The sequence below is a fragment of the Tiliqua scincoides genome, chromosome 4 (genome assembly GCF_035046505.1).
Source record: "Tiliqua scincoides isolate rTilSci1 chromosome 4, rTilSci1.hap2, whole genome shotgun sequence".
Taxonomy (NCBI): domain Eukaryota; kingdom Metazoa; phylum Chordata; class Lepidosauria; order Squamata; family Scincidae; genus Tiliqua; species Tiliqua scincoides.
This window is the reverse complement of record NC_089824.1, coordinates 4,844,774-4,866,788: the sequence shown is the minus strand read 5'-3', so window position 1 is coordinate 4,866,788 and position 22,015 is coordinate 4,844,774. Positions and strand designations below refer to the sequence as shown.

The 22,015-nt window shown below is 45.9% G+C and overlaps 1 protein-coding gene and 1 pseudogene across 7 annotated transcripts in view; both read right to left on the bottom strand.

Moving 5' to 3' along the window:
* The window catches only part of TSNARE1 (t-SNARE domain containing 1), a 417,418-nt gene that overhangs the window by 218,649 nt on the left and 176,754 nt on the right, over window positions 1–22,015 (bottom strand). For all 7 annotated transcript variants that reach the window (XM_066625627.1, XM_066625626.1, XM_066625633.1 and 4 more), the window contains exon 5: window positions 4,055–4,145. In XM_066625627.1, the coding sequence (XP_066481724.1) occupies window positions 4,055–4,145 (91 nt within the window). The remainder of the gene's footprint in view (window positions 1–4,054; window positions 4,146–22,015) is intronic.
* On the bottom strand, window positions 5,401–5,520 carry LOC136650763 (5S ribosomal RNA; annotated as a pseudogene).

The following is a 22,015-nucleotide window of genomic DNA, read 5'->3' as shown; positions in this document are numbered from 1 at the left end:
ATTGAGTTGGTGGCCCAGTATGCACAGCTGATAAACTGCACTCAGCTTGGTGGTTCAAAGATGGTACAAGTCTTGTCCATCAGACCGTGCTGCTTTCTGCAGTTTTAGATCATGCCAAGCCAGGGAGCTCTCACAGGATTCCTCAGTTGGTTTCACAAATCTTTCTGAAGAAGAAACTAATAGTAAAGCTTTGAATCAATGGATGGTGCCTTGTACCATAAGAAACTTTATGAGAAAGAATTTAGTGAATTTAGTGGGCAGCTCTTAAGTTGTTTTGGGTGCCAAGATGAGTAACATACTTACTTCTCATGTTCTCACTAGGAGGTTGTCCATGACTTTGTGTACCTTGGCTCAACGATCTCCGACACTCTTATCTCTCGATACTGAGCTAAACAAGCGCATCGGTAAAGCAGCTACCACGTTTTCCAGACTCACAAAGAGAGTCTGGTCCAACAAGAAGCTGATGGAACATACCAAGATCCAGGTCTACAGAGCTTGCGTCCTGAGTACACTTCTGTACTGCAGCGAGTCATGGACTCTCCGCTCACAACAGGAGAGGAAACTGAGCGCTTTCCACATGCGCTGCCTCCGGCGCATTCTCGGCATCACCTGGCAGGACAAAGTTCCAAACAACACAGTCCCGGAATGTGCTGGAATCCCTAGCATGTATTCACTGCTGAAACAGAGACGCCTGCGTTGGCTCGGTCATGTCGTGAGAATGGATGATGGCCGGATCCCAAAGGATCTCCTCTATGGAGAACTCGTGCAAGGAAAGCGCCCTACAGGTAGACCACAGCTGCAATACAAGGACATCTACAAGAGGGATCTGAAGGCCTTAGGAGTGGACCTCAACAGGTGGGAAACCCTGGCCTTTGAGTGGCCCGCTTGGAGGCAGGCTGTGCAGCATGGCCTTTCCCAGTTTGAAGAGACACTTTGCTAGCAGTCTGAGGCAAAGAGGCAAAGAAGGAAGGCCCATAGCCAGGGAGACAGACCAGGGACAGACTGCACTTGCTCCCGGTGTGGAAGGGATTGTCACTCCTGAATTGGCCTTTTCAGCCACACTAGATGCTGTGCCAGAACCACCATTCAGAGCGCGATACCATAGTCTTTTGAGACTGAAGGTTGCCAATACAAATCTCACTACCACTTCCTTCTCTCGGTTTTTAAGGAAAAAAATTCTCTCTCATCCAGCCCTGCTCCAACTGTGGCTTTTGCTGTGCTCATAGTGCTGACAGTAATGAAATTTAAGTGTGAGAAATGGCCATTTTTTTTCGTATTCCCCCTCCCCTTCTGGATTATCTTCATTTGACTTCCCATTGGACCCAGCTTGTTTCATGGCAACCATCTCAGGATGTATAATAAATGCTCAGTTCCCTGCATCTTGAGGAGAGACAGCAAGAAGCCTTCTGTTTTGGTCTGACCTTCACTTGCATTTGGTTACTCCATAACCCCACAGTTCACAGTTTCTGTGAGAAAATGAGATCTCAGGTGCCAGGTTACCAAAGGGGGTTGTACAACTGAATTGCTACCTCTTATTTGGGGCAACCACATCTGTTCCTGTGTAGGTATCCCTCTCCGACTGAAAGGAGGGGGTTGGTTAAGTAAGATGCCGTGTGGGGGATTTGGCCCCTTCAAGTGAGAGGAACTGAAAAATGGCAACTGTCATGACGTGGGTGTATGACTGTCTCAAGCCTCAGGATGAGATGGAAATGAAGTGGTCAGGTTCTGAGGTGGAAGAATCCTCTGCATCAGTTGAGAATGTAAATGGAGGGTTACCTTTTGGGGTTGCTCCACTACATGGAAAGCTTCTGGCTCACAGAAATTAGCACAGCATGGAATGAGCCAGGATAGACTCTCTCCCTTTGTTCCATTTTTACTTGAAGGAAGTTGTCTATATACATAGGAGAGAATTCAAAATGCCCTCTGCCTTCAGTCGGACATGGTACAATCTGTTCTGGTCCTAAAGGAGCCTGAGCATCATTCTCAGATGCATATGTAGACCAGGACAAGTACCTTGACATTCCAGTCAGCAGGGAAGTTTCTTCAGAGCGAGCAGAGAAGCTCTCACATCTGGATTGTATGCAGAAATGGAGCAGAGACTTCTGCAGGGTCCACATAAAAACCATTCCCTCACCTGACTTGCTAACCCAACTCCGGCAGCAAAAACCCTTTTGGATCACTCCATGGATAGTACAGGCCTCTCTGACCAATACTCTCTTTGTTAGCCAGGCCACCGTTGACACAGGTGAAGGAAATGGCAGTGAGGAACAGGACCTTCCCCGTGGTGGCACCTTGTAATAAAGAACTACTCTTTCTTTTGAAGACCCTCCTGTGAGACCTTAAGACATCTTTTGTTTCGAATGGCCCATGATGGCAGGTGCAGAGACGCCTGCGTTGGCTTGGTCATGTCGTGAGAATGGATGACGGCCGGATCCCAAAGGATCTCCTCTTTGAAGAACTCATACAGAAGCGCCCTACAGGTAGACCACAGCTGCGATACAAGGACATCTGCAAGAGGGATCTGAAGGCCTTAGGAGTGGACCTTGACAGGTGGGAAACCCTGGCCTCTGAGCGGCCCGCTTGGAGGCAGGCTGTGCAGCATGGCCTTTCCCAGTTTGAAGAGACACTTGGCCAACAGACTGAGGCAAAGAGGCAAAGAAGGAAGGCCCATAGCCAGGGAGACAGACCAGGGACAGACTGCACTTGCTCCCGGTTTGGAAGGGATTGTCACTCCTGAATTGGCCTTTTCAGCCACACTAGACGCTGTTCCAGAACCACCATTGAGAGCGCGATACCAGAGTCTTTCGAGACTGAAGGTTGCCAACCATGATGGCAAAAAGCTGATGGCGACTGACTCTCAGACACAGTTCTGCTGGTGTTTAACTGCTTTAACAGATGCTGATCCATTGGGCTTTGTTGTCGTCGTTTTCTTGTTATATTTATTATTCCCTATGGGTTTTACTGTTGTTTTAAATGGATGTAAGCCTTCTTGAGTGCCCTTACCAGGAGAAAGACGAGTAAAAATCCATTACATAAATGTATATAAATCAGTATGTGTAAAATGATTTCCAAGCCTCATTGTAAATACATTACAATTCAGAACCGCACACCTATAAATTCTCTCTCAGACGGGGAGTAGGAGGAGCAACTGACAGCTCCTCAGTTTTGTAGTGCTGATTCAGTCTCTCTTGTTTGTTTGTTTGTTTGTTTATAAAGAAAGAGGGGATGTTTAACCACAGCTCTATGAACAACTAGCTTTGCCTTTGTGAGTCCATTATTGCTCCGGTTATTTTTAGTGTTCTGTTTTTAGGAGGGCAAGTTTAAATTAATAGTTTTGGATGCACATGTGTTTACATTTAAGAAAGCTATAGCTAACATTAAACTGCACAGTTTTTATTTATTATTTATTACCATATTTTCATCCCATCTTTCTCCCCCTAAGGGGACCCTCTCCCCTCCTTTCTTTCTTTCTTTAAATTGAAAGGCGACAAACAACTTAAGTGAATCACTACATAAAACTAGGAATCCTGTGTAAACATTTTGGGAGTATGATTTGTTTACTTATTGGAAACATGACTTGAATTGGGAGAATGTGGTTGAGAACCACCACCCTCCACCAAAACATACATCCACACAAATTTCAAAACCTGTAAAGCAGGAGTGCCAAACGTGTTTTGTACAGCGGGCCAAATAGCATTCATGATGCCTACTGAGGACCAGAAGTGATATCATTAAGCAGGAAGTGATGTCATTAAGCAGATGAAACCCAGAAGTCCTTTTCTTTCCTCACTTTGGAACTCATTAGCTGCAAATGACAGAAGAGAAAATATGCAAATCACGGGACAACCCAATTATCACACAGGCTGCCCTTTCAGCAGTGATCCCTCAGCATAGGTCAGTAGCTGAGTGCAGTTGGTGGTGGTGATGATGGAGAGCCCCAAGGCCGGATGGTCACATCTTCCGTGGGTCACATCTGGCCCCCAGGCCTTATGTTTGACACGCCTGCTGTAAAGCGCTCAGAATCTGGCCAGATACCATTTCACAAGTCACTTACCCTCGAAGAACCTCTGATGACCTCAGAGAGCTGCCGGATTGCACTGGTGCAGGTTGTGATGGTTTTGTTCGTCTCTTGTTGAGTTGTGTGCCTTTTAAAGATAAATAAATAAAATTAAACCAAGTCATGGAGAATGCATCGAAAGAGCCACCCACCTGGGCATTTATTTACTTATCTACCCATTCATCCTTGTTATCTTACTTTTCTACACAAGCAACAGGTAAGTAGCATCAGTGGTTATAGCTAGAGGGGGTGCAAAGCACTGAGTTTTGCAGGGAGCCTCACCACGGCATGCAAGCAGCCTCTCCCGGCAGGGTTGCAAAATAGAGGCATATATGAGGTGTATACGAAGGTCTGCATAGACCTCCGTTTTGCACCTCTCCTGGAATGGCTCCAAAGGGAAGGGGTCGCTTGCACACCATGGTGAGGTGAGGCTCCCTACAAAACTTAGTGCTTTGCATCCCCACTAGCTACGCCACTGACTAGCATCCAAATTTATTAATCTAACAGCCTAAGAACTTCTAGAAAACTTACACAGTAGAACAGCAGTAACCACAAGTAACAACAATTAAAAACAGCACAGAAGTAGTTGAAAGAGCAGGAAAAATGCACAGATTGTGAGACTGGTGTGAAACAAAAGAGGTATTTCAGTACATATCTATACATGGGCCAGCTACACATAGACACACATGCATGCACAGGGGAGAATTAAAGAAGGCTGTGGCTCTTAAAGGGGGATGTTGTCAAATTTCAAAGTCCTCTGTGCAGAAGACTGCTCCTATTTATATAGATAGATGAAGAGAAGGTTGAGGGGAAGAGCCAAGAAAGCGGGTGAGGTCTTGTCACCAGAGCCTGACACCCCCTCCCTTCCTAGGAGGCTTCTTGACTCCCCTGCAGTAGGAAAGGCACTGGGCCACATATGGCTCATTCCTGCCCCGCATCGCCTACTTCACCCAGTCACCCCAAGTCATTTGTGTGGGTCTCTTGCCTGGACCAAGTTGGCCGCAATGTCCTGCTGAGTGGATGGGCAGTGCAGTTACTGTAAGAATGGTTGGCAACCTTCAGTCTCGAAAGACTATGGCATAAGCCTACAGCACCCGGTATTCCCAGGCGGCCTCCCATCCAAGTACTAACCAGGCCTGACCCTGCTTAGCTTCTGAGATCATGGTAGAAGCCTACAGCACCCGGTATTCCCAGGCGGTCTCCCATCCAAGTACCAACCAGGCCTGACCCTGCTTAGCTTCCGAGATCATGGTATAAGCCTACAGCACCCGGTATTCCCAAGCGGTCTCCCATCCAAGTACTAACCAGGCCTGACTCTGCTTAGCTTCCGAGATCATGGTAGAAGCCTACAGCACCCGGTATTCCCAGGCGGTCTCCCATCCAAGTACTAACCAGGCCTGACCCTGCTTAGCTTCCGAGATCAGACGAGATCGGGCATGTGCAGGGTAACAGTTGCTGCTCACTGTAAGAATGGGGGAGTGGCAACAGGATGCAGATTATTTATTTATTTATTCATTCATTCATTCATTCAATTTATATTCCGCCTTTCTCCCCGAAGGGCACCCAAGGTGGCTAACAATCAGGTTAAAAATACAAAACAACACATAAACATTAAAAATACAAAACAGTTAAAAACAATTAAAACAAAATAAAATACATGGATAAAATACATAGCATGCAGTAAAAGACAAATTTATAAAAACAGCCCTTATGGTGCCTCGAAGGCTTTCCTGAATAAAAAAAGTCTTCAGGCCCCTCCGGAATGCTAATAATGAGGAAGCTGCTCTCAATTCAAAGGGGAGGGAATTCCATAGTGTAGGTGCCACCACCAAAAAGGCCTTGTTTCTGGCTGCCACTTCCTTCACCACTCTCAATGACGGCACAACCAACAGGGCCCCTTTTGATGACCTAAGAGAACAGACCGAATTATACGGAAGAAGGTGGTCTCTCAAATAAGCTGGTCCCAAGCCGTTTAGGGCTTTAAAGGTCATAACCAGCACCTTGAATTCAGCCCGGAAGCGAATGGGCAGCCAGTGCAGCCGCCAGAGTAGCGGCGTGACAGAGTCAAACCGACGACCCCCAGCAACTACACGAGCCGCCGCATTCTGCACTAGCTGTAGCTTCCGGACCGTCTTCAGGGGCAGCCCCACGTAGAGTGCGTTACAATAATCTAATCTTGATGTCACCATGGCATGGACCACCGTGGCCAAATCCGCCTGAGACAGGTACAGCCGCAGATATCTTGTCTTCTGTGCTTCTAGAGGCATCCAGTTGGCCACTGTGAGATAGAGGAAGCTGGACTAGATGGGCCTTTGGCCTGATACAGCAGGGCTGTTTTTAATTTCTTAAAACACTTTCCCAATAAATGTCCATGTAAGAAGTACTCTGTGTGTGTGTGTGTGTGTGTGTGTGTGTGTGTGTGTGTGTGTGTGTGTGTGTGGTGGGGTGGGAGGTCCTAGCTGTCACAAAGTGTTCTATGATCCTGTCTTCCATTTTCTTGTTTCACAAAAAAAACACAAGATGGCTGAAAGTCTGAATAAAGACTTGCTCAGTCTCTGGAGCAAATTAAGACCTGTCGGAAGAGCTGTATGAACAATGAAAGCCTAAACAACACTATCACACACTAGCAATAGAAAAGATGCTCCCCAGAACCCTGGACCTTGTTCCCACTTTGCAGCCTGTCAGCCCTATCCCCCACACAATCAGGTCCGAGGGGGTGCATACAGCCTGCCTGTCCAGCACACCATTCACCCTACATGCTTCTCTGTTACTAATCCTAGTGTTAGAATGGTGTGGTCAGGTCCAGTTTAGGTGTTCTGCCCCCAAATTTGTGGAGCAGAATGCTGCACCAGATATGCTGGGGGGGGGGGGAATATGCATACCCTTGCTATTAGTTGCAAGCTGGGCAGGGCAGCAGCTGTCATAATCTGAACCAGACCTTGGGACCATGATTGACCTTGTGCAAAACTACGTAACAATTGCCACATTGAACTTCTATGAAAAATCTGGACGTGTGTTTTGCCTTAATTTATTCCTGTTCAGAGAAAATATGTATTTCATATTCCATTTTACATACTGGACTGGGATGTTCCTGGGACATATACCATTATTTCTCTTTCAGAAATCTAACACAGAGGAGACAGTCCCTCCCCCCCTTTCCGACCCTCCCCAGCCACTGAGAAGGAGGATCATCCTTTAGCTCAGGGGTCTCTAAACTTTTTGGCTGAAGGGCCACATCAAATAGCAGGTACAGTGTCAAGGACCGGGAAAAAAAAATTAAATAATAAAATTTAAATAAATACATTAGAGACGGAACTTAGATGAATTAATAAATGAATGGGCTCAAATGCCCAGGCTTTCTCCAAGTTCCAACACAGCTCCAAGAAATAAAGCACACACTTAAATAGTCTCATTCCCCCACCCCAGAAGCAAAACTCCAGGTGTGTTTGGTAAACTGAGCTAAAGGCTCTCAGGGGATCAGAGGCTGGCCATGGGCTGGATAGAGACTGGCTGTGGGCCACATCTGGCCCCCGAGCCGGGGTTTGGAGACCTCTACTTTAGCTCAAAGCCATCCTGTGCAAGCTGATTTTTCATCAGTAGCAGAAAACATGTGCTTCCTAGAGATGTTGATTTTTGCCCCCACTAAATGCACTAGCTTATTGTTCTGCTTTTTTATTTTATTTTTTTTTAAGTTGGTTGTAAATGCCTCAAACCCCTCCAAGAGGAGGGGAGAAGCAGGATACAAATAAGTTAAATAAATAAATAAATAAATAAATAAATAAATAAATAAATAATGCGTATTCCGTTGATGCAAACACTAGCAGGTTCACCTTTATGGCAAATCTATGTAATGTGTACCAGTTTAGAAGAACTCCCAGGAGCTTCAAAACAGCTAACACAGGTAGAACAGCTGCCTGTGATTAAAAATGAAACACACAGCAATTTTATGCACAGTGCCCAACAATCCTATAAATGAGAACTTAGTGTACCATGAAGATAACATCTCTTCAGTCACAGAGCAGCACTTTGGATCCATACAACTGATTTTTCTTTTCTTCTTTTTAAACAAAACAACCCCTGGGTAGAAGGGACCATATCTTTTGCCAATGTATGCCAACCCAAGATGACAATACACAGTGGGGTAGGTTCAAAGGACTTGTGTTGTATACAAAACTTGACACTGATGGGACAGTGCTGTTGTCCATTGATGTTCCCACAGTTTATGTTGCTAGTTGATTTCAGGACCAGATAATTTAGTTGCTCCTTAGAACAGTAGAATAAATACAATAAACTAGGGCTGCTCGAACCCTGGTCTGGGGACTGGAACTGGGGTTTGGGTTGATCCATTCACTCGTTGACCAGACCATTTTGTTCCGCCTCCGTGTGGCTCCTCTTCTTGGTAGACCTGGGCACCAGGACACTCAGCGCAGTCGCGTCTGCCAGGATGTCCTGTCGCTCAGCCTTCTGGGATGCAGGGCAACAGATGTGACTTCCCAGAGTATCCTGGTGCCCAGGTCCACAAAGAAGAGGAGCCAAACGGAGTAGGAACAAAAAGCCACAGTCCAGATGGGGACCGCATTTTCATAGGGCCACAGTCACAACTTTGGGAGCCGCTGCAATAAACAACGATCTTATCCCCATCAATGGGAATCACACACAGATTTGTTTAATTATATGGAAAGCAGAACACAAATTAGTATGACCCTTTCGCTCACAACAAGTTTCCAAAATATTTATAAGGTGCTATAGCACAAAACCAAAATCAAGTGACTCCCCTCCCCTCCACATGTGAATCCCATTGCCAGAACAATGGAATTAAAGCTGCAAGGGAGAATAATTGTTTAATTATATGGGAAGAAGAACATATACCTCACCACTACCCTATTTTGTATTGCCTTTCTGCTATGGGACTTAGCTGCAAATGCAGCCCTGCTCAGAATATGTAGTTACTGTGCAATGTGTCTGGATAGATATATAGATTAGGAATCTCTTGCACCGTTCCATAGGGTGACGCTCCTCGGAATCCAATTCTTTCCGCCTGAGACGTCCCTTTAATTAACTTCTTGCTGTCCCATAGGGAGACGGATGCAGCAGAAAGCTAATAATAAAAATAATACTGACATATCTTATTAATGTTCCGTATTAAAATAAAATAAAATGCTGTGGGAGGTGAAATTCCTAAGCCTTTTTTTAAATGAAGAACTTAATAGCAGTGAATGTAAATTAAATCTAATTACCACCTGATTTATGAATGGCTCTCCAAGAATGAAACTTTACAAGTTAATTATGCTGACAGTGCAGTAATGGGTACAGAACGCAAGCCACAAAATTTGAGAGTTGGTGATTGAAGGGTAAAGAGAGGCAGGTAGAAAGGTCCTTTAGAGACTGGGTTCAAACTGCCCCCACCGTTTATGTTCTCTTTTCTCTCCGTATTCAAAATGGGGGCTGTTTTTGGTCTTCATGGCGTCATCTCCCCAACTGTGTTTCATTCTCCCCCCCCCCCACTTGTGTCAGGATCTGCCACTGTTCAAAACTTGAACATGAAGAGACCTGGACCAAAACTGGAAAAGGTGCAGAATTCCAAAGTGGACTGCAGAGTAGATTGAAAACCCAAGGAACTAGACACACTGACTGAGAGTACTGGATCATCAGGGCCCCCCATGGTGCATGCAGGAACCACCCCATTCTCCCAAAAATCTAATGTGAGACTGCCAGGACTCCTGGTCAGAGGTCATGGGTGTATGAAGTAGCAAGCGCTTTCCTCTCCCCCATGTTTCCTGAACACAGGGAAGATGAGAATTCACAACTGCAGGGTAGGGGATTTTCCTTGACAACGGTCTGTACCGCCTTAATGACCTCTGATTACAAGAGAGAAACCTAAGAGTTTGTTCTGATACCCTTAATCAAGAAGGAGCTGACTGTGTAGAAGAGTGCCATCAGACGTGAACACCTTCTCACAGAGCCCTGTTCTGGCTTCTGTCTCTAATAAAGATGCATAGATTTGATCGGAGTAAATGAACATATTATCCTGTTGGTGAGTAGCTTCGCTCAGCCACAGCTCTCGTGAAGAACAAACCGCTATAACACAGCTAGTCACATTTTATGATCAAGAAACACCACCTCAATTTGTCCTCTAGGTTTCCCCCTTCCCTTTATATATGAAAAGGCAGATTAGAGCATCCTTCACTTTACAGCCAAGGGGCATTTACTGATGAAATAAACACAGTGCGCAAATGAGAGTAGAAAATCCAACTGCTGTTGAGTCTTGGGACCACAAAGCATATATCCTCAGGTACCAAATCACACCCAAAATGATGCTTAAAACAGGTTGTTAGTTTTCAGCGAAGTGCATAACTCCCACGGTGCTGCATCTGGACAAAAGAATAAATATATGTTGGAGGAAGGAACTTGGTCTGCCACTTGCCACACCCTTGTGTGCTTATACCTCAAGTTCACAGTATCAGAAGGGACTAAAACATTTCTTCTGTCCCAATCTCTACTGCCACAAAAGGCAACCAACTTCTCATATTTTGTATTCCTCGAGGCCAACTCTGAAGGCTTCTTTCCACTGATTCACCCACAAGCAAGTCGGGACACAAAGAGCTCTTTAACTCTTCCCTTCCCAGTGCTAGCAGTAAAAGAGACATTGGCAAAGTTCTCTCCCTGACTACTTGCTTCCTCTGAAGTGCTTTGTGTTTCAATACTCACTCTGAGTAGTTCAGCTTTGCATTTGCCCTTGCGCTAGCCAGGCTGGGAGCTGTCCAACATCACAAGCAGGTGTGCTGAAGCAGCAGGAGAACTGTCCAACTGGGGAGTAAGAACCAGAGCCCAAGAGGTGAACCAGAAAGTGCAACTGCTGAGCAGCAAGTCCAGTGTTTGGCACCTTGTGCGACCCAAGTGCAAGTTCCACCAGCCCAAGACCCAGATAGGATTGGGCCATAAATGTTCTTACAAGCATGGTGTAGTAGACTGTATTACAATATCACTTTAAGGGTTAGAATGAAAGTTTCCTGCCAAACTTCGCCTACATTTCACTTTCTCCACCTTCCTCCTCCGTCAGCCAAATTATTGTTCCATATTACTGCAAATAAGTCAGTTATCTCTTTAGAGACCACAAGTGCCCACCTGATTTTTAACTGCGTGAATCGCCTTGGGAGAAGTTGAGTCATGAATATGACTACCTGCCACAAGTTTGTGCCAAAGAATGAAATCTTTTTGTTTTCTTTTCACCAGGCTAGGAAGGGTCCCTTTGAGAGCTAATCTGAAGCTGTTCAAAGAGAAAGAAGAGGTAAAAAGAACTGACCTTCTCCCATTTTGCCACAATATACGTGGGTGCAAAATGAGGGCTTTGACATTTTTTTCAGCGATGGGAAAAATTTCAGTGGGAAGTGAGAGGAGGTAAAGTTTATTTACAAAATAATGTAATCTAGTTAACTATAATAAATGGTCCTACTCCATATATAGCAGCTTGCCTAGCCAATGCTGTGGGTAAAAGGGGTTCAAAGCACTGAGTTTTGCAGGGAGCCTCAACCCATTGTGCAAGCAGTCCCCCCCCCCCCTTCTGAGCCACTCTGGGCTGCTAGAGCAAAACGGAGCCGTACACCTCCATTTTGCTCTAGTGGTCCAGAATGGCTCCAACGAGAAGGGGTCACTTGCACATCGCAGAGAGGCTCCCTGAAAAACTTAGTGCTTTGCACCCCATCTAGCTATGCCACTGTGCCTAGCCTTTTCCCTGACCTTCCAGACCTCCCCAGGAAGGGGACACATTTGGGTGGGGAAGAATTCAATCATGTGAGCCTCTCTGAGCGACCACTTCAATGAGAACTAGGTTTGTGTCATGTTCCACACTTGCTTAGCGTCCACTATTCACTTTGAGAGCACCTCAGTTAAAAAAAATAAAATTATAAGACAGACAACAAACAAAACCAGATAACACAAGCCTACAAAATTGAGGGTCAGAAAAGTTTTTCCCAAACTTTATGGTGGTTTGATATGAATTTGGGGTGCCGATTCCAAAAATGGCATCCATTTTGCCCTATCACGTTTAGTTTTGGAGATATAGTATAGCCTCATTAGTGAATGGTTCAAGCAGCTTCCTCATGAGGAAGCCATGGTGTAGGCTTCCTCATGAAGAAGCTGCTTCAACCATTCACTAAAGTAGACGTGATAGGGCAAAGCGGATGCCATTTTTAGAATCAGCACCCCAGATACACCCAGGAATTGGTGTAACGTTTAAGGAAGCAAAATGTGTGTTGGCCTGTGTAATCAGCACAAGGATGACACATAAAACCAACATGTCTATAGCATCAGAACAGCAGCAAAGGCAGCCCATTTCATTCTACAGCAAAGGCCTGGGGAACAAAAAGGTCTTCAATGCATAATAACTGGGAGGGATGAGGAAGTACTACTTGGCAGGAAAGAGAACTCCAGAGCCCAGGGGCAACTACTGTGAAGGCTCTGCCTCACATACAAGTCAGTCAAACCTCAGCTGGTAACAGTACACAGAACTGTTTGGTACATTGTCCAGATTAGATGGGTTCCCTCATCAACAGCTCACCTAACCCATAATCATGACTCTTTGGTATCCCTTCTATGTTACCCTTACGACTTTCTAGAACAGGGGTGAATCATAAGGACTGTGGGCCAGATGTGGCACCTGTAAGCAATTTATTTCATAATTGGGCTTTCTCATATCTTGATTTTCTCTTTTGTCATTTGCAGCTCATGAGTTTCTATGTTAGAGCAAAGTGCTTATTTCTGGCCATCATCTACTTAACGATGTCACTTCCTGCTTAATGATGTCACTCCTGGCCCTCAGCAGATGCCATGAATGCTACTCAGTCCACTTTGTGAAACGAGTTTGACACCCTGTTCTCAAATCTTGCTGGTATTGCCCATGATTTAAGACCCAATGATGCACCCTCTCAACTCTGTTTGCTGCATATGAATCAATTAAATTAATACACATACGGAAGATAACAGACCTCTAAGAATATTGCACAGCTAGGAATCAAGGGGAAAGGAACGTCCCAGTGCCTGATTAAAAGAAAACAAAACCACAGGTTGACCCGAGGAAGAGATTAAAGAGTGTACAGGAAATTGCTGAAACCATCCTCAGGAGGGAGGCTTTACATATTCCAAAAACTGATTAAAACCAGATTTGTTCCTTCCAGTACAGGTTATGTAAGGGCGCATGGCTGGGGTACAATAATGCACGCTGCATTGTGTCTGTGGGGAATCCAGTTCTATTAAAGAATTGTACCACCATCTCCCCAGTGACTGGGGCATCATTTGATGAAATCATTGCATTGGCACTCATGGATATTCTCCTTCACAATAGATTTCAATGCCAAGAATACGGAGACTGTAAAAGGATGTCCATATACTTTACTGGTGTGGGGGGTAGGGTAAAACAAAAAAAGGGGAATAAAAATCTCAACACCTGGGAGGTGCGGTCCCACTGACTTTTATTCCTGCTAACTGGGCACGAGGCACTTCTTCAAGTGGTGCTCCTCTTATTGCAGAAGGAGAGTATCTGTCCCTTTTAACCTCAGCATAGTGTCTTTTCCAGTGGCTGTGTGCTGGTGCTCTTCTGCATCTTTTTTAGATGGCGAGCCCTTTTGGGACAGGGACCCGTTTAATGCTTTGATTTTGGACAATCCCATCCAATTTCCCAGCGCCGATGCAGCCATACCAACGAGGCATGTGCTGGATCCTAAGGTGGGGGGCAGTCATGGAAGCCTCCTCAAGGTAAGGGGATATTTGTTCCCTTACCTCTGGGCTGCACTGCAACTGTATCAGTGCTAGAAAGTTGGATAGGATTGAGCCCTTTGTCCATAAACCCCCACTGCCACCCCACTCCACCTACCCCACCTCTCTCTGACCCCCTATGTAATCTTTCATGACCCAGCAGAAGTCTGGTGTCTGCTGGCATAAAGAGTTGGCTGCTCACTGCCTGTGGCACTGGAAAGTCCTTGCACGCCAGCATGTCACCTTTTGTGACAGCCAGAAAGCGCCTAACGTGTCATTCTGGCAGTGTTAGGCAACAACAGGATTATGCCGTAAGATACTTAGAAAAATCAGAAATAGCCTTAGCTTATTTGCCAAGCAAACATAAATCATCTGTCCATTTCCACCTCCCTACGTTTCCAAAGGTCCATTGGAACTTTTCTTGGTGGTGTGCTACCCACAAGCCAGGGAGGTGAGGCAGCAAATAATCAGATTCCCCTCCTTCCCTGTTCCCATGGCCGAAGTGATGTGGCCACTCAGATAGGACAGTACTGCTGACACCACACTGAATCTGAGTCAGCCTTCTGCAAGGCATGCTAAGGGTTCTGCTGTGTGCTGTGTGCTGCCACAAGCCATATGCGCCAGGAGAAATGCATACATGACACTCCTTTAACACAGTGTCAGATCTGGGAGGAAACTGGCCTCTTTCAGTAGCCCTTTGGCTTGTAGATCTGCTTACCATGAAGGAGTGTATCGGAGCTCCAGGACACAGCTGCAGGACTGCAGCTGCTGCAGAAGTAAGTTTCAATATCCAGAAATTTCCTGGGATCTCCACTGGTCTCACAGAGAGTGAAAGATGGAGGCTAGGCCAACTGGGAGGCTTGGTCTATCAGGCAGGTAGACCTGGACTCTGAAGACTCTGCCAGCTGTTGAGGCACCTTCCACCACCGCATTTTGGCCCCTCCCTGCCACCTGCTCCTGTTGCCACCTCCCCCCCCCGTTCCGCCCCCTCCTTGGAAAGGGACCCAAAAGAAACACTTTACTTCCTGATAAAATTCCTTTTGGAGGCCCTGCTCATCCGTGGTACGTCATGAGAACTGGGCTTCTGCAACTGGTTGTCAGAATTCAAGGATTATTGGGCCTAATCCCTGGCTTGACAGTTCAATTTAAGGTAGGTGTTTATCTTCTAAACAATCCCCCCCAATGGTCCACATATATAACTTCTTAACGAAGTGCAATATTCTTCTATGGTCCCACTACTGTTGTTCTGTCCCGCATATATTTCCATTCTTATTAGCAAAATTAGATGGAATTACTTTATAGCTTCATGAATGAGTCTACAATCAAATCCATCAAATTGCAGAATTTATTATTTCCTCTCCTTTTCTTTCTTTTCCTTTAAGTTCCTCCAGTTTTAATCAAAGAAGCCAACCAAACAGGGCTCCCCATTCTCCAGACAAATTCATTTATGAGTTCACTTTATCTACCTGACCTCTACGCGCTCCTGTGCATCAGCTGCCTAATTATTCATAGTTCCTGCAGGACACAGCTTCCATTATCTTCTATTTATAATCCACGTTGTCGGAGAACAAAGCCCGCTGAATGTGCAAGAGTGCTCTTCTGCGTGTGCTTCCAATCCCCGAACAATACTGTCCCCCTCACCTTCACAGGTGCTCTCTGCCTACGGGTTCTCCTTTAACCTCTTTGATTGTCTTCTGTGATTGAGGTTTATTTCAGGCTGCCGGTCACAAGTCCCTGGGGATATTTAAAGCAGACACCGGGCACACAGAAGGTGTTTGAAAAGGCATACATTAACTTTCCTTTCCCAAAAACATTAGGTCCCTCAACCATGGTCACTGAAAATAATTTGGTGAATTTAATGGCCTGGGGGGGTGGTGAGGTACAGAACAGCCTCACAACAGGTCAAGTTCGACATGGTTTTTTCAAGGCATTTTTTAGAATAAGACCTATGGGTAACATTTCATGTTCAGAAATATTACTAACATAAGAACAGCCGCACTGGATCAGGCCATAGGCCCATCTAGTACAGCTTCCTGTATCTCACAGCAGCTCACCAAATGCCCCAGGGAGCACACCAGATAACAAGAGACCTCATCCTGGTGCCCTCCCTTGCATCTGGCATTCTGACATAAACCCATTTCTAAAATTAGGAGGTTGCGCATACACATCATGGCTTGTACCCCGTAATGGATTTTTCCTCCAGAAACTTTTCCAATCCCCTTTTAAAGGCGTCCAGGCCAGATGCCGTCACTACATCCTGTGGCAAGGAGTTCCACAGACCAACCACACGCTGAGTAAAGAAATATTTTCTCTTGTCTGTTCTAACTCTCCCAATACTCAATTTTAGTGGATGTCCCCTGGTTCTGGTGTTATGTGAGAGTGTAAAGAACATCTCTCTATCCACTTTATCCTTCCCATGCATAATTTTGTATGTCTCAATCATGTCCCCCCTCAGGTGTCTCTTTTCTAGGCTGAAGAGGCCCAAACGCCGTAGCCTTTCCCCATAAGGAAGGTGCCCCAGCCCCGTAATCATCTTAGTCGCTCTCTTTTGCACCTTTTCCATTTCCACTATGTCTTTTTTGAGAGCGGCGACCAGAACTGGACACAATACTCCAGGTGTGGCCTTACCATAGATTTGTACAACGGCATTATAATACTAGCCGTTTTGTTCTCAATACCCTTCCTAATGATCCCAAGCATAGAATTGGCCTTCTTCACTGCCGCCGCACATTGGGTCGACACTTTCATCGACCTGTCCACCACCACCCCAAGAGCTCTCTCCTGATCTGTCACAGACAGCTCAGAACCCATCAGCCTATATCTAAAGTTTTGATTTTTTGCCCCAATGTGCATGACTTTACACTTACTGACATTGAAGCGCATCTGCCATTTTGCTGCCCATTCTGCCAGTCTGGAGAGATCCTTCTGGAGCTGTACTAGGTACAGTTCTCCTGGGACAGTCAAACCAGAATGTAAATGTGGATGAACCATCTCTCTGTCCTCCCAGGAGAAATCTTCTTGGCACATAGAAAGCCAGCAAATTCTAGTCTAGCTTTCTCCCGTATCCACAGATTCAACGGATTGGGTCATGTGTGCCTCCTGCATGCATTCCCTTCGGAGGCAAAGGGAGTTCTGCTCCACTTGCCTCCAGAGGATCATCTGAGCTCAGCAAAGGCCACACACATTCGTTTGCAGCCTCTGCTGGACTAAGACTTACAGTAGAAAAAAGTCACTTGTTCTCATACAAACAAGGGTGACTGATAACAAAGGAGCTCCCTCCCCCCCCCCCCCAAAAAAATGATAAAACAATATCATGAAATAAGAAAACAGATGTAAGACAAAAGTACTTTGAGAACATGGGCACAGTATCTCAAGGGAGTCTTGAACATCTCCAAATTTCAGTATACAAACTTCTACATAAATAAAACACAACTACACAACTTCCTTCAGACACCTTGCAGTGTTGAAAAATTGTCACAAAACCCTCACCTGAATTCAGGGCCCAATCCTAACTGAGCTTTGTTACGTCGTAAAAGCACGTTCAACAGTATCCATGCCTTTGTCGCAAACGGCACAATTCCAGCAACCATACTGAGGATGCTGCCATTGGGAGGGGGTAGCTCTGGCCCACTGCCGCAGAAGGAGACCTGCACTGAAGGACCAATCCTATCCATCTTCCCAGCACCAATGCAATTGGGGCAAAAGGGTGAGCTCTGTATCCTGGACTGGGGAAGTAGTCCTGGAGGCCTCCTCAATGTAAGGGAACATTGCACTGGCTGGACTTTCTTGGCAGGGAGGGTTTGAGTTGGAGACAGAATGGTGGAGGGAAGGGTCGATCCTGGTGACACCAGCATGTTTCAGAATCCTGTCTCTGATCCTCTCCCTCTTCCATCTCCTTTACTCTCTTCAGTTCAATTACCAGCAAATTGGCTGGAGCAGATCCAAGGAGACCCATTGGGGCAATTGAAGTGTTGCCTTACCTTGAGGAGGCCTCCGGGACTGACTGATATATCAATTGATATATAACCTGCTAGTATTATTCAAAAATGGTATTGGCAACCTTCAGTCTCGAAAGACTATGGTATCGCGCTCTGAAAGGTGGTTCTGGCACAGCGTCTAGTGTGGCTGAAAAGGCCAATCCGGGAGTGACAATCCCTTCCACACCGGGAGCAAGTGCAGTCTGTCCCTGGTCTGTCTCCCTGGCTATGGGCCTTCCTTCTTTGCCTCTTAGCCTCAGACTGTTGGCAAAGTGTCTCTTCAAACTGGGAAAGGCCATGCTGCACAGCCTGCCTCCAAGCGGGCCGCTCAGAGGCCAGGGTTTCCCACTTGTTGAGGTCCATCCCTAAGGCCTTCAGATCCCTCTTGCAGATGTCCTTGTATCGCAGCTGTGGTCTACCTGTAGGGCGCTTTCCTTGCACGAGTTCTCCATAGAGGAGATCCTTTGGGATCCGACCATCATCCATTCTCACAACATGACCAAGCCAACGCAGGCGTCTCTGTTTCAGCAGTGAATACATGCTAGGGATTCCAGCACGTTCCAGGACTGTGTTGTTTGGAACTTTGTCCTGCCAGGTGATGCCGAGGATGCGTCGGAGACAGCGCATGTGGAAAGCGCTCAGTTTCCTCTCCTGTTGTGAGCAAAGAGTCCATGACTCGCTGCAGTACAGAAGTGTACTCAGGACGCAAGCTCTGTAGACCTGGATCTTGGTATGTTCCGTCAGCTTCTTGTTGGACCAGACTCTCTTTGTGAGTCTGGAAAACGTGGTAGCTGCTTTACCGATGCGCTTGTTTAGCTCGGTATCGAGAGAAAGAGTGTCGGAGATCGTTGAGCCAAGGTACACAAAGTCATGGACAACCTCCAGTTCATGCTCAGAGATTGTAATACAGGGAGGTGAGTCCACATCCTGAACCATGACCTGTGTTTTCTTCAGGCTGATTGTCAGTCCAAAATCTTGGCAGGCCTTGCTAAAACGATCCATGAGCTGCTGGAGATCTTTGGCAGAGTGGGTAGTGACAGCTGCATCGTCGGCAAAGAGGAAGTCACGCAGACATTTCAGCTGGACTTTGGATTTTGCTCTCAGTCTGGAGAGGTTGAAGAGCTTTCCGTCTGATCTGGTCCGGAGATAGATGCCTTCTGTTGCAGTTCCAAAGGCCTGCTTCAGCAGGACAGCGAAGAAAATCCCAAACAAGGTTGGTGCAAGAACACAGCCCTGCTTCACTCCGCTTCGGATGTCAAAAGGGTCTGATGTGGAGCCATCGAAGACAACAGTGCCCTTCATGTCCTTGTGGAAAGATCTGATGATGCTGAGGAGCCTGGGTGGACATCCAATCTTGGGGAGAATCTTGAAGAGGCCGTCTCTGCTGACCAGGTCGAAAGCCTTTGTGAGATCTATGAAGGCTATAAAGAGTGGCTGTCGTTGTTCCCTGCATTTCTCCTGCAGTTGTCTAAGGGAGAATACCATATCAGTGGTGGACCTGTTGGCTCGGAATCCACACAAATTGATATATTTAAATATCAATATTTAAAATGTTTTGGCCAGTAGTGGTGTCACCCCCCCCCATTGCACATCTTCCAGTGTGGCCCACACCCCTGTAGCAACACTACTGGATTGAACTGAGGCTCTCGTCCTCCATCTCAAGAGATAATAAATAATTAATGTTATTTCAGCAAAGGTTTCCTGAATTACAGCTCTGAAGAATAATGTATTTGTTTACAAACAAGAACCAAAGAACTCAGTTAATGGCTAATTATCATTGACAGAGAGGCAAAGCATTGCTGAGATGGAAACCAATACCTCCAGAACTCTAGTAGGACATTCAGTCAAGTGGCACCTGCATTTTGGAGTAATGTTTCTTTCTAGGTTGCTGTTGTAGTGTGTGGGGTCACATGCATCCATCCCATGGTACCTTCTCATGGTTTAAATACTACAGTAGCTATTTTCAACTAAAATGGTCAAGACACACGCTGGTGGTGGTGGGGGGGTTCACATTCCCTACTAATAAATGACACTCCCCCAAACTCTGGTGGCAAACCTGTGGACCATTCATGCCACATCAATGTGCTATGCCACACTGGTTGAAAACTGTTGTATTAGAGCCTTAGGGAGGAAGACAAACTCGGATATGGGTGCATAAAACAATGTTTATAAAAGTTGCTCCAAAACATTCTCAAAACATTAAACTGGATCTGCATTTCACCAGCTACAGACACTAGTGAAAAAAGAGTTGGCATTTCTGTCATAACGGCCAGTGGAAGAAGGACCAATTTCAGAACTGCCATTTAGGTCATGCAGATGATAAAGCTGGGATCTAGCAACCAAATTCACTGTTAGAACATAAAATGTGGACTTGGGAAGTGTTGATTTAATCTTAAAGACATCATTAATGTGAGCCTTAATCCTGAAGGAATTAAAGGCTATTACTGTAAAACAGGAGCAAAATTAATAATCTTATTTATTTGTTTTATAGGTATTCATGTGAAGTCTTTCCAGTCTATCACAGCCCAATCCAGCCTTCCTCTTGGAACACAAAAGTGACTGCAATGGACAGAGAGGATAGAGAGACACTCTTTTCCCTCTCACATAACACCAGAACGAGGGGACATCCACAAAAGTTGAGTGTTGGGAGAGTTAGGACAGACAGAAGAAAATATTTCTTTACATAGTGTGTAATTAGTTTGGGGAACTCCTTGCCACAGGATGTAGTGGTGGCATCTTGCCTGGATGCCTTTAAGAGGGGATTGGACAAATTTCTGGAGGAAAAGTTCATTATGAGTTACAAAGTGGGTATGTGTAAGCTTTTGGGTTTAGAGGCAGGCTGCCTCTGATTGCCAGATGCAGGGGAGGGCACCGGGATGCAGGTTGTGTCTGTTGTCTTGCGTGTTCCCTGAGGCATTTGGTGGGTCACTGTGAGATATAGGAAGCTGGACTAGATGGGCCTTTGGCCTGATCTAGCAGCACTCTTCTTATCTTCTGGGAATACAGCCTGGAGAAGGGATCACAACAGGTTTTCAGCCACAGTGATCTTTGAGCACTCAACAGCAAGCAACACACTTCTTGCCTAAGCTGAGCAGCAGATCCGGCATAGCAAGTTCCAGGTAGTCATTCGCTCTCAAGTCAGAGACTTGCCGGAGAGTGAAAGCAGCCAGCAGAATCAGGGTCAGGAAATCCTGGGTTGGATGAGGCCAACAAAACAAACAGCAAAGGTCACATGTCTAGAGAAGCAAGAGCAAAATCCAAACAAGTCCATGAAAGCAACAGAGGTTGAGTGATACATGTCTCAGTATAGGATTATCTGGGCAAGCCTTCCTGCTACCAGAATTTTCCTGTTCATCCTTCTTGGGTGACCTTGCCTTGCAGGGCTACTGTGAAGGTCAAATGGGGGGACCGGAGTCAGAGACTCCTGAAAGGAGAGTGGGATATAAATGAATTGGGATAAACCAATTCATATACAGTTGGCCCTAGATATCTGTGAGAGGTCTGCTTCAAGATCCCCTGCAGACACTGAAACTCAAGGAAAATCGAGACTGTGGATCTGGGCCACAGAGAACCTCTGGAAGTAACCAGAAGTGCCTTCTGGTCACGTTCAGTGGTATTCTGAGGCCCCTTCTCTGGGGACCCCAGAGGTGTGGGAAAGGCACTTTCCGGTTTTCTGAAAACCAGAAGTACCCTACCGACATCTCCAGGAGGTGTTCTGAGGCACAGAGAGGCCATACACAGCTTCCCTGGCCCTCCGAAAGCCTTCTGAACATGACCAGAAGGTACTTCAAGCCATGTCTGAGAGGTGGGCCCCTCCAGTGCAGGTTCTGAACCCATGCTGAATCAAACCTGTGGGTTCTGAATCTGCAGATAAAAAGGACTCACCTGCAATACTGTCTGCAGCAAAGTGACAAGGAGAGACCAGCAGTGGGGAAAGCATTACTGAAAAAGGGAAGTCAAGGTTAATTATCTTCAACCCTCTCCATAGAAGTGCACTCCTGATACCTCCCCTAAAGTCTTTCAGATGTCAGGCAAAATCCGCTGTATTTGTTTGTGTTTTTTTAATCAATCCAATATCAGTTTGTTTTCAAGCTGGACTGAAATATTTATTTTCCCTGTTGCTTCTAGGGTTTCCGTTGACTATGTTTTCCAGGTTACTCTTTCTAATTTAGTTATTGTAAGCCATCTAGAGGCCTTAGCGATACAGTTGGGTGAAAATATTATAACTAAA